The 12,621-nt window shown below is 39.9% G+C and overlaps 1 protein-coding gene across 2 annotated transcripts in view; it reads left to right on the forward strand.

Moving 5' to 3' along the window:
• Igsf11 (immunoglobulin superfamily member 11) overlaps positions 1 to 11,495 on the forward strand; it is a 108,237-nt gene extending 96,742 nt beyond the window's left edge. For both annotated transcript variants that reach the window (XM_090345979.1, XM_090345987.1), the window contains exons 5-7: positions 4,753 to 4,875; positions 6,060 to 6,210; positions 9,327 to 11,495. In XM_090345979.1, the coding sequence (XP_090202105.1) occupies positions 4,753 to 4,875; positions 6,060 to 6,210; positions 9,327 to 9,768 (716 nt within the window). In that variant the 3' untranslated portion in view covers positions 9,769 to 11,495. The remainder of the gene's footprint in view (positions 1 to 4,752; positions 4,876 to 6,059; positions 6,211 to 9,326) is intronic.
• The last annotated feature ends 1,126 nt before the right edge of the window (positions 11,496 to 12,621 follow it).

Here is a 12,621-nt window from a genome sequence, read left to right on the forward strand (position 1 = left end):
GGTATATTGTATATACGTTTATTTGTTTATTTGAAATAGGGAAGGAAAGGGGGAAAACAAGATGATTGGGAGGGGGCAAGGAGGAGGGAAACTGGGACAAAAACATGAAAAGGGGTATCAATGTGTGAGAAGTGATGTACCCACTACCTAATGAATGTAATTGTAACCCCTCTATACATTACCTGACAAAAAATAAAATTAAAAAATAACAAAAAGAAAAGAAAAGAATGTGGGAAATAGAAGATAATTATATAAACAGTTACTGTTTTTTTTTTGTTGTTGTTGTTGTTTTGCTAGTCCTGGGGATTGAACGCAGGGCCTGAGCACTGTCCTTGGGATTTTCTCAAGGCTAGCTCAGTTGAGCCACAGCACCACTTCTGGTTTTTTTATGTATGTGATACCAAGGAATTGAACCTGGGTCTTCGTGCATGCTAGTGAAAACTTTATTAGGCTATGCTCCTGGCCCCTACAATTTTGTTATAATGCTAGCCCATATAAAACTAATCCATTCATTTGTTTTCTTTTTTTAATTTTATTGTAAAGGTATTGTACAGAGGGGTTCCAGTTATATTAGTAAGACAATAAATACATTTCTTGTGGAATATTGTTATCTCCTCTAATTTTCCTCCACCCTGCTCCCAAGTTGTAACATTTCTAACATATGTATCTTTGTCCTTTGTCTATTTTGTTATTCCCCTTCCTTTCCCTAAATTACACACACACACACACACACACACACACACACACACACACACACACACACACAGGACACAGTATACTACAATCAAATACAGTGACTAAAGGGAAAAAAAAGAAAGAAAAAAGAAATATCTTCACACAGTACATTATAAATAACAACAACAAAGAAAAACCTCTTGTTTCCATATTTTGGAGTTCATTTTGATTAGCATCATTTTATATGGTCATATATGCACATAGCTGTTGAGCTATTGTGATCCTCTGCTGGGGCTGTCCTAGACATATACTAGTTACTACAAATGAGGAAAAACCATGGAGCCTTCGGGTCTGGCTTACGTCACTTAATAGAATTTTTTCCAAGTCTTTCCATTTCTTTATGAATGGGGTGCTGTCATTCTTTCTGACAGTGAAGTGACAGAGGGAGGAATTGGCTCCGGAGTTTGAAGAGGGACCATGTGCTTTGAGTGCAAACAGCCTGGTATCCATCTTCATTAACAGCTCTGTTTTGTTTCTGGTTAATCCTGTCTTATCAGTGTGGCTGTCTCCTTCTCTGATTAGCTTTGAGCCAGCTTTATACTATGGTATGTCAAACATCACTTAATCACATATTCTTTTTTTCATATATTTTTTATTGTAATTAATAGAAGGGTTACATGATATTTGCCAGATAGATTACAGTTCACCCTGTATCAGAAAACTAAGGAAAGAGAGTGGCTTCACCTTTTACAAATAACTTTTTAAAGCAATATTTTTTCATTTTTGAATATCATGTCCAAGTGCTGTTTAGAAAGTAACTGTTGTAAAAGTTCCCAAATGATCTCTTTGAAGATGTTAACAAAATTACCAGTTTGTTATGAGCTGATCAAATTTCTAGAGTTTCAAAGTTTAAGGAGAAAAGTACATGTGGAATTGTGGCTTGATTGCCCAGTGTTTTTTCTTCTTGCATAAGTGTTGAAGAGTGAGTTAGGTACATAGGTCTTTGCCTAATTCTAACCTCACAAAGATGGAATGATGAGGATGAATGTTAGAAAATGATAGAGTTTTTTTTATTAAAGAATTTATTAACATTGATTTTTATATCATATTTCAAATGACATATTTAACAAACAAGTATTCAAGAAGGGAATCTCTATATACAATCATTGGCACTTAGATTTTAGAACATAATTAAAATTAGGCTGAGGGTTTGTATGTCATAGATACATATTTACCTATGTAATAAAACATTATGTCTATAGAGTCATAGATTTTTATGTCTATGTAGTTGTGTTTATATTTCCAATACCATGTCCATAGCATTGGATACGCAAATAGAATGATAGAATTTTAAATGCCTTGCTGGGGAGCCAGGTGTATGATTATGAGCTGAATTCTTATACAGAGCTGATTTTATAGAGTGCTGCTACCCATATGTCTCTGTGAGCTTAGACAATCACATGGCTACTGTCAGGGAAGATAGTACCCAAGGTTGTGGTGACCAGGAAATAAGACATATTAAAGACATAGTATATTTATATTTCCAAGACCATGTCCATAACCTTGGGTAGCCAAATATTGAGTCATTGCTCTTGTACTGTTTGGATCTAATATCCACATATCAAGGAGATCATGTGCTTCCTGTTCCTTTATAACTCCATAGACATAAAAATCTATGATGATATATATACTCTATAGACATAATGTTTTATTATATAGATTAATATGTATCTATGACATACAAACACTCCACTTAATTTTAATTATGTTCTAAAATCTATGTGCCAGTGATTGCATATAGAGATTCCCTTCTTGAATACTTGTTTGTTAAACATGACATTTGAAATGTAAAAATCAGTGTTAATAAAAAAAAGGCAGTATAATATAGGGTGTCTTATCAATATGTTGACTAGTTTTTGAGGTTGTGATAGATTGAGATGAGAAGTGCAGTCTTTATCTCAATGTGATAATACTACCAGTTACAATGGGTTACATGGTGCCTTCAGAGATACAGAAGACAAAGTGCTAGGGGAACAGAAGAGGATGTCTAAAAAATGCGGTGTAAGAAGTCGAGTAGAATATAGGGGAGAGGATACCACTGTCTGAAGTTTGCTGCAGGACCCTGAGAATTCATTGCACCCCTTCTAGCCTTTGTAAAATAGATAACAGAATTTTGTGAATTTTTTTTCTTAGGGGGAGGGAATAGCTTTTGGTTTTAAAGAAAAGGAAGGAAATAATACATAAGTGTATATAAATAATTATATGTGTCATACAATCCAAATATCCAGGATTATCAAGCATTGTATCCTGACAGACATTTTTAAAATACCGGTATTTTATGGATTTAACTTTTCAAAAAAAAAAGCGCGTAAAAATAGAGTGCCTCCTTTTCCTGAGTAATATGTCAAAGAGAATTCAAGTATGGATGCTATGATTTGGAGGCATTCCTCACTACAGTCTGGTATGCTATGTTAGAAGTTTAAGGACAACCTAACAGCACTGGTATGTGGATGTCATTCAGATAATTCCTTCAGACCCATGGGCCAGTGTGGGGCAGTGGTTCTTTCCTGTTCCATGTTCCTGTTGATTTTGCAGGCTCTCATGAGACATTCTATAGTAACTTGAGTAATCTAGCCTTGGCTGGCCTGTAACTCTTTGTTGGAAATGCTTGCTTTCTTGTCTCATGAAGATCTGTCCTGTTCATCATTGTATAACAGTTCTCAGTATTCTCTAGCACAAGTATTTATAAATGAAGAAATGGATAAAGACCAGCATCTGCTTCTGTCTGCATTTGAGATAAGAAAGCTAGTAGCCACCTGGACACCAGATAGCTAAATCTTAGTTCCTTGTAAACAGAAGTCCATCCCAGGGCAGAAGAGCTCAAAGTGTGGCCCAGGCATGTTTGGACTTTATGCCAGAACTTTTTTCTTGTGCTGTTAGGAAGTTCTACCTAGTATTTTGTAGCAGTTTTGAATGTATTATGTTTCCTGGTAAAAGGCAGGAAAGAAAAGCCTAGAACTTAGAAGCTAAGACAGATATCCATCCAATTCTAATGTCTAATGACTAGATATGAATCTTATTTCCCAACTTACAGCTTCACTGTCTTTGATGTCCTGTGGGATTAATGATAAAAACACCTAAGAAAATCATGTAGGTCAAGGTTCAGATAACACATGTCAGATAATACATATGCAAGTGTAGCCAATGCCTGGTGTGTCTTCATAAACTATGATGGTATGGATGAGTTATCATGATGTAAACTGGCTATGTAATTCCCAGACCTCTGGATGTGGGGAGAAATACTGGCTGACAGCCCCAGCCCTGGCTGCTTTTCCCCTGCCTCTAACCCTGTGTCACGTCAAGTCCAGCCTTTCCCTAGGATGCTCCTGGCTCATGATGGAGCCCCTCGGAGCTACTGATGCACTCCCACTCCTGCAGGACATGCAACGCCTTTACTGAAAGATGGGCTTTAGGAATACTGTGAAACACTCTGTGACCCTTCCCAGACAGACTCCCCTCCCCCACCCCATAGACAGCACACTTGCTTAGGAGCCTGAGGTTCTCCCTGCTCTCTCCAGTTGCTTTCCCGTGGTCTTCCCCCGCCCCCCGCAGTAAACCTCATAGCTACCGAACTATGTTCTTTGTAGAACTGGAACTATCACAGTTGTCACAGTCACACCATACAGATCTGATGGCTTCTTCCTCTAATCTGAAGAGAAAGTTGTTATAAATGCTCAATTTATGTTAGCACAATGACTCATAATTAAAATGTGTTGTCCTGATCTTACATTCTTTAGGACAAGCCTTAGTCACTTGCATTTAGGCTATTAACACGCTGATCTGCAGGTTGAGTTTTGAAATTGTCCTTATTTGGGGCAGGCCACAGTAATTCCAGGCTTGAACATGTTGTAATGATTTTGGTGTTTAGCATTCAGGAACCAAAAATTCCTTCCCACCTGCACTAAAAATGGAGGAGAATTGGTAACTGTTCCATATATCTGTTGTCACAGTCTTACCTTTGAATGACTTTAATATTTATCCTCTTTACTAGATCCTTACGTTCTGTTTTTGTGACAGACCAGGTGCAGGGGACAGTCACCATCCGGAACCTTAGCGCTTTGTCTTCAGGGTTGTATCAGTGTGTGGCCTCTAATGCCATTGGAACCAGCACTTGTCTTTTGGATCTTCAGGTTATTTCCCGTAAGTACAGTGAGTTATGCTGCCACAATGAGGTGCAAAACCTGTTTAGATCAGGAAAACTAAAGGTTCTTCTTACTTGCTGTGAGGTTATCAGAACATTACATAGAAACCAATTTAGTTTTAATCATTATTAAATATGTTGTAAATATCATAAGTGTTCATTTCTTTTTTGTGCCAGTATAAGTGATTGACTCAGGGCCTTGCATGCTAGCTCATAGATAGATCCACATTTCCATCCATAATCCATAATTATACTTTTAAACCTCAGTGATATTATAACCTTCAAGAGAAAGTATTTTTCCTTAAGTTTATTAGAATCAAGCTAGTCCTTGCTTCATAGTGCTGTAAACATTATGATACCTGTAACAACTTTATAGCTGTGGCCAGACCTTCTTGGGTGTTTTCCTAATCCCTTATGTCTGCCTACTTAGCAATCATCTGGTTATGAAGGCAGCATTTGTTAATAGTTGAGAATTCTGTTTGGTTCCTGTTGCAAAAGGGAATGGAGCTATCTATATGAATCCCGGGAAATGGAAACATGGGGTTTTGTTGTTGTTGGTAGTGGTGGTATTTGTTTTTGCTTTTGGGGTTTTTTTAGGAGGAGAGCAGAAGAGGGTAAAGAAAAAGAGGTAGAAGGGTGAACAAATGTAGTCATGTTATTGAGTATACATTTAAAATGATTTATGTAACTTGTGGGCAAGGATGGGAGGGGGAAGCTGGGGGAAAACACAGGAAGAGGTGACATCATCCAAAAAAAGAAATGTACTCATTACCTGACTTATGAAAATGATAACTCCACTGTAAAACACCTTAACAATATTAAAAATTATATATGTATACTTTTTTAAAAGGGGAGTGATGCAACTGGGATGTGGCCAGAAAGTATCACAAGAAGTCCCAGTGTACACTGGGGCCCTCAGGCAGGATAGATAGATGTTGGTTTCTCCTGCCCTGCCCTAGCTGCGCTCTCCTGAAGCCTTGTGTGTTGTTAAATGGGCCATTCACTCAGGTATTGGGAGCCTCCCTAGCCACTAGGGGAAGTAGAATGTTCACTAGATTTAATCTGTACATAAATGCGGTCCTCTAGACAGATTTGGACATTTGAAGGAAGCTTACGTATGCTTATACAGTTGTATTGGTATATGTTGTTTCTCTATTTCTCTCTCTTTAAATATATTTCACAGCCCATCCCAGACGCGTTGGATTAATAGCTGGAGCTGTTGGCACTGGCGCAGTTGTTGTCATTATTTGCATTGCACTAATACTAGGGGCATTCTTTTACTGGAGAAGCAAAAATAAAGAGGAGGAGGAAGAAGAAATTCCTAATGAAATAAGGTTTGTATATCTGAAGCTGACCTGCATAGACTATGTATGTCTCTTCATCTCGATTGGGTTTTTTTTTGCATTTTTTATTGTAATTAGTAAAAGGGTTACATGATATTTGCTAGATAGAAGGTGCATTAATTTATGTACGTCTTGGTTTTCCCCCCTTCCCTATCAAATTTCAAATAACCAAATACAAGTAAATTCAGTATATCAGATAACAAGGTGAGATACTATAACAATATGAGATAACCAAGGGACAGCAAAGGAGATGAGAGACAACATAGTACATTAAGGACAACAATCATTCGTTATATGGCTTTTGTTTCAATATCCTGGAGGTCCTTTCAATTAGCTTCATACTATATGGCCTTATGTATCAAGATTTTGCTCTATTGCAGATCTCTGCTAGTAGAGCCCAAGGTTTCTACTGATTATGACGAATGAGGGAAACCATTGAGCCTAAGTTCCTTTGAGTCTGGCTTACTTCACTTAATATGAATCACTCCAAAACTAATCTCCAAAGTAACAACCATCCCATTAAAAAATGGGCCAAAGACTTAAAGAGAGTCTTCTCTGAAGAAGAAACAAAAATGGCCTATAGACACATGAAGAAATGCTCAACATCTCTGGTCATAAAAGAAATGCAAATCAAAACAACTCTTAAGATTCCACCTCACTCCAGTTAGAATGGCCAGGATCAGGAAAACGAATAATAACAGATGCTGGAGGGGATGTGGCCAGGAAGGATCACTACTACACTGTTGGTGGGAGTGCAAACTCGTTCAACCACTATGGAAAGCAGTGTGGCAGTGCCTCAAAAGGCTAAACATAGAACTCCCCTATGACCCAGCAATTCCATCTCGATTGTTAAGATTTCTAGGCTAATCTTATAACTGGTGGCTATGGGAATTAGAGTTGCCAACTGATATTTTACCCTTACATCATATCACTTTCCCTCATAGCAATAGTCAGCTGTATTCATTGAGTTAAGAGTTCTCCTATTCCTTCGTATTTCCAGTATGATCAGTGGTGCTACAATAATACATTAATTTAAAATATTCATTTACCATTGGCCCTTCTGATAGATGGGAGCATTCAGATGAAGGACTGTCTTAAAAAATATATCAGTTCCTATATGTAAATAGGCACAGCAGCATGGCTTAATGCGAATGAGTGTTTTAGGCTCCTTTTCAGTACTTTAACAAAATATCTGAGGCAGGTTACTTTTTTTAAAAATAGGCTTATTCTGACTCATATACTGGAAGGGTCAGGTCTAGTAATGCACGCTGTTTTTGCATCATAGCAGTGAACAAATTATCAGAGAGCAACTTACAGGAGGTAAGATTGCTTTTGGTTCATAGTTTCAGAGGATTTAGCTTGTGTTTGCTTGGCTTCATATATTTGGACAGAGCATCATGGGAGCTATTGTGGTGGGCAGGAAGCAAATGGAGATATCTGGGAGAAGATACCCTCTGCTTTCCTGGTAACCCACTTCCTTCAGTTAGGTGCCACTGCCTAAAATTTCCAGAATCTTCCAGAAGAGCACAATTACCCTGAAGCACATTAGTCTGGAGGAAGGCATTTCATCTTAACCATAAGAAGAGGCCCCATCTGTTGGTGGGCTTGGTAACAGCAGCCTCAAGCAGTACAGAACATTTCATGACAAGAGATGGGAAGGGCAATGGATGTGGGTGTGTTCCAGTCTGGGCTCCTCCTCTTCTTACTGAGCTGCCAGGGTTCAGTCAGGGAGGCTCCACCCTCATAACTTCATCTAATGCTAATCACCCCCAGACCCTCACCTCTAAATACCACATTCAGTGAAGTTTTCATTCTCTTAACTCACAGTGGCAGTCAAGTTTCAACATGTTCAGTTTCAATCCTAGTGGAAGAAAAGCAAACTATATAAAACCCATAGTAGACAGTTTAGACAGGAATCAGAATGCCTTCAGAAAAACAAATGTCCATAAGGAAAAATGACTGTTGTGGAGAGTTGAGGGTTCTAGCCCAGTCTCGGGTTTCAAGTCATCATATCTTCTGAACTGCTTCAGTGCCTCCGGTCTCCTGAGCATAGAGCACACAGACTTTCAGACCTGGCCTTCACCCTTACCTGCTCCCAGGTTTACTCTGTGTTCCAGTCTGTTTTTGCATCTCCTTCCACTGTCCCTTCACGAAAGCGTTGATCTGACTGAGAACTAGACCAGGTGTCATCTCCTCCCAAAGCTGTCTTTAGTCCCTTTCCCAGCCCTTCAGACTCACAAGTCTTTCCATTGGGTCACCTCATTTGACACTGTGCTTCGTGTGTATGTTTTTGCATGAAGCATCTAGTAGGATGTACTTGAGAAATGTTAAAGAAATGAAGGACTCTTAAATCCCTTCAATAATCTATTCCGTCAGTAATCGTAAATTATTGACTTCTGTTAGCCTCTTAGAATTCTTAAGGATTTGGGGCCATTTACCAGGCTCAATTCAATCCAGGCCCCAGAGCAGAGAGGAAACCTCTCAGTCAGCACACCACAGTCCATTCATGAGGCCCCGAAGGGATTAAAACCAAGGCCTCTAAAAATGACTTGAACAATTTCGTACCCGTAACTTGATTTCCCAGCTTTGTTATGTCAAGGAATTCATTTGATTTCTTCATAAGTTGTTTTGCTGTTACAGTTAAAGATATGTGTATATATGTATAATATTTTTAAGTTACATAAACTATGTTTATACATTTTCCAGTTATATTAGGAAAAGTGTTTTTTGTTATTTGGACAGAGCTGCTCCTTTTCCAATGTTAGAGACTGCTGTGAAGCTGAGGGACAGGGGAACAGTTTTTTTTTTTTTTTGCTCAAGGCTACTTTTTTGCTCTGCCACTTGAGCCACAGCTCCACTTCTGGCTTTTTCACTGTATTGAGCAATTGAACCCAGGGCTTCATAAATGCCAGGTGAGCATGCTACCAATAGGCTGTGCTCCCAGAAGAGTTTATATCTGGGGATCTGGTACTAAAAATTCACAGTTGTGTTATTTGATTCATGATGGGGGGATTTGTGTTTCAGATGTGGTTGCATTCCCATGGAAAGAAAGAGAGTAGACTAAATCTCAGGTAGATCCTAACAACTTCATTCTTGTTCGTGTTTAGAGAGGATGACCTCCCACCTAAGTGCTCTTCGGCCAAAGCCTTTCATACAGAGATCTCCTCGTCGGAAAACAACACACTGACTTCCTCCAATACCTACAACAGTCGATACTGGAACAACAATCCGGAAGCTCATAGAAACCCAGGCTCCCTCAGCCACTTGAGGGACTTGCGCCAGTCTTCCTCGCTCCACTCAGGCAGTGTCCATATCCCATCCATCTATGCCAATGGGAACCCTCTGGTTCCCGGTCCACCTAAGACTCTAATAGTGACAACCAGCCAAGGACCGTCACCTCAAGTGGTGCCCCGGAGCAATGGCTCTGTGTGCAGGAAGCCCCAGCCTCAGCACACGCACTCCTACACCATCAGCCAGGCCACACTGGAGAGGATAGGTGCAGTGCCTGTCATGGTGCCAGCCCAGAGCCGGGCAGGGTCCTTGGTATAGGACAGACACTCTTGAGAGAAAGTGCACAGGCTCTCTACAAGTGGCCAGGTGGAGCGGGTGAGGCCTGAAAAGACCCTCCATGCTGCTGTTACCTGACCATGGTCTAGTGTGATGGGACTTCCTGCTGCACGAAGCTTCACAACGTCTTGGTTTCACCTCCGTAGGCGTCCTGAGATTCTGTTCAAAAGCTGCACCTCCAAGATGTGCCAAGCACGGAGGAGATGAAGGAGCAGAATAGCAATTGCTAAAAAGCACCATGCTGCAGTCCAGACAGGCCTGATCTTTAATTCTTGCCTAACTTAATAATTTTCAAGAGACTAAAGAGCCAGATGGAGTTTAAGTAATGAGATCATCTAAAAAAAAGCATAGGTGTCGTTAGAAAAAAATGGCGAGCAGCCCTGTGATGTGCTGGGTATCTCCTGTCCCTCACGTGGATTTCTTCCAGCTCCACCAGGGCTAGCTCTCATCACAGGATTGAAACTTTCCACAACATTTGGTGAGAAATGGGGAAAAACAAAGGAAACATCTCTAAGCAACCCCTCCCTGTTTCTCTCTTCCTGGACTATGGATTTCACATTGGGAATTTTGCTGTATTGACAAGATTCTTGCTTGTTTTTGTTATTCCAGGCTCTATTGCGGGTCTACAACAATTCCTGTTTATTACTTCTGGAAAATGTCTTCAGCCAACCATTGGGTATATTTCCTTCTTTTTTTCAATAGGGAAAATTGACCCCCTGTTTAGAAATTGATATTGTGAGTTCACCAGCAGGTCTGTCACAAGGCAGCTCACACAGGGTGGTGGGTGGTCCAGTCCTTGGCCAGGCTGGCATCCTCCAGGGTGGGCTGTCAGGACTTCCAGGTTATTCCATAATGGCATCACCGGATGCCTCTGTACTGGGGAAGATAGTTTTTCCTCGTTTGACAAAAGAAGCTAATACAGGAAAGGTAGGAATTATTTTGGTTTTGTTACTTTGTCCAAAAGAATTCTTTTTGTAATGGAAATAAGTCGGAGAAACAGGGTACCTAAGTGTGCTTCCGGGAGCACGGGGAGTGTCTGCCCTGAATTTGACAGCTCAGGTCTGTAGTTTTGCCCTTGGTGCATTGGTGCATTTTATACACGGGACTGACCTCCTTCGGTGACTTAATTACCTAGTATGGCTGGCCAGCCTCGAAGCTCAAACTCCCTGCTCTGTCTTGTGCTGTGTGCACCAGGCCGTACATGGATTGTAACTATCTCGCCTTAATCTCATTTTAAGCAGTCCATAAGCAGTGTCTTCCCAGAGTCCATCCCTAAGTTATTTGTGATAGCAGCCCAGATTCAGGATTCTATAAGAGCACCTTTCCTTCCCTCCTGTGCAGGCACAGTCTCTTCTCACCACCCTTCTGCGCTGCTTTGCCTGCAAGCTGGGCATTCCAGGGCCACTTCCTGGTAATGTCAGTAAGTGGAAAGCAGGAGCTGCTGCCAGTACCACTTGTCTGTGAGAGGGTCATGCTCAGAATTTCAATGTTGATAAGCATTCACCTTAGCATTAGTTTTTCCACTTGATTGTTCTTGACTTTGTAAAACTTTAAATAAATGAATGTCTATACTTTTTATAAAAAAAGTGAAAATACCATGACATAGAAGAGATGAATACTATCAGATGCTGTTTAGAAAGCATTTATCTTGCATTTCTCTATTCTTTCTAATGATTTAAAACTCAATAAAGTTTATTCATATAAAATAAGTCATCATCAATGATCATATTTATGGATATGGTATTTTTTGTTGGTACTGGGGTTTGAACTCATGGCTGTGTTACTCTTGCTAAGTAGGTACTCTACTAATCCATACTTCCAAACTTTTTTTGCTAAAGTTACTTTTGAGGGTAAAGTTTTGCTTGTGACCTGATCAGCAGGGACCGTGACCCTATTTATACTTTCTGTTTTAGCTAGGATTATATACGCATGCAATCACACATAGCCTTTTCTGTTGAGATGCAGTGTCACTCTTTTTAAAGCTAGTCTCAAATGCAGTCCTTCCCATCTCAGTCTTCCATGTAGCTGATGTGAGAGGCACACATTTTTGCACTGAATTGCTGTTGATATAGGCCTCACAAACATTTTGACAGGACTGGCTTTAAACTGTGGCCCTCCAGCTCTCTGCCTCCAGTGTAGGTAGGATTACAGATATGGATTACTATGCCTGTGCTTGATATTATTTTAATGAAGCATTCCATTTTCTATTCTGTTAAATAATATTTTATGATCATTTTTAATGAGCATAGAGTATTTAAAAATCAACTTTTTTTGCCAGTCTTGGGGCTTGAACTCAGATCCTGGGCGCTGTCCTTGGACATTTTTTGCTCAAGGCTAGAATTCTGCCATTTGAACTGCAGTACCATTTCTAGCTTTTTCTGACTATGTGCTACCAAGAAATTGAACCTGGAGCTTTCTGAATGCTAGACAAGCACTCTACCAGTAGGCTCTGCTGCCAGCCTCTTATTGCAACTTTAAGGTGATTCCACCATCCATGACTAGATGGCCTTCTTTGTCTATTTAGCTGTTTCTATGTCTCATGAACACAGGGCCCAGGCCTGCTCTTTCTACCTCTGAGTCTTTAGCACCTACCATAGCACCCACTATGGATTTCTAGTAGATAAGTGCTGAAGGAAAAGGAAACTCAAATTGACAAGTCAAGGTAGAGGCATGGATATAAGTAAACATAAAGTGGATCAAACTTGGCTGGAAGAAACCATAAAACTTTCTTTTAATTTTTTTATTTTGATTGGCTACAGTTACATGCAGCTATAAGGGCTTGTAGAAATCACAAATATCCTTTGCTTAATTTCTTCTCCAGAGTGACATCTTGTG

This window comes from Megascapheus bottae, chromosome 1, assembly GCF_031878675.1.
Source record: "Megascapheus bottae isolate mThoBot1 chromosome 1, mThoBot2.hap1, whole genome shotgun sequence".
NCBI classification, from domain to species: domain Eukaryota; kingdom Metazoa; phylum Chordata; class Mammalia; order Rodentia; family Geomyidae; genus Megascapheus; species Megascapheus bottae.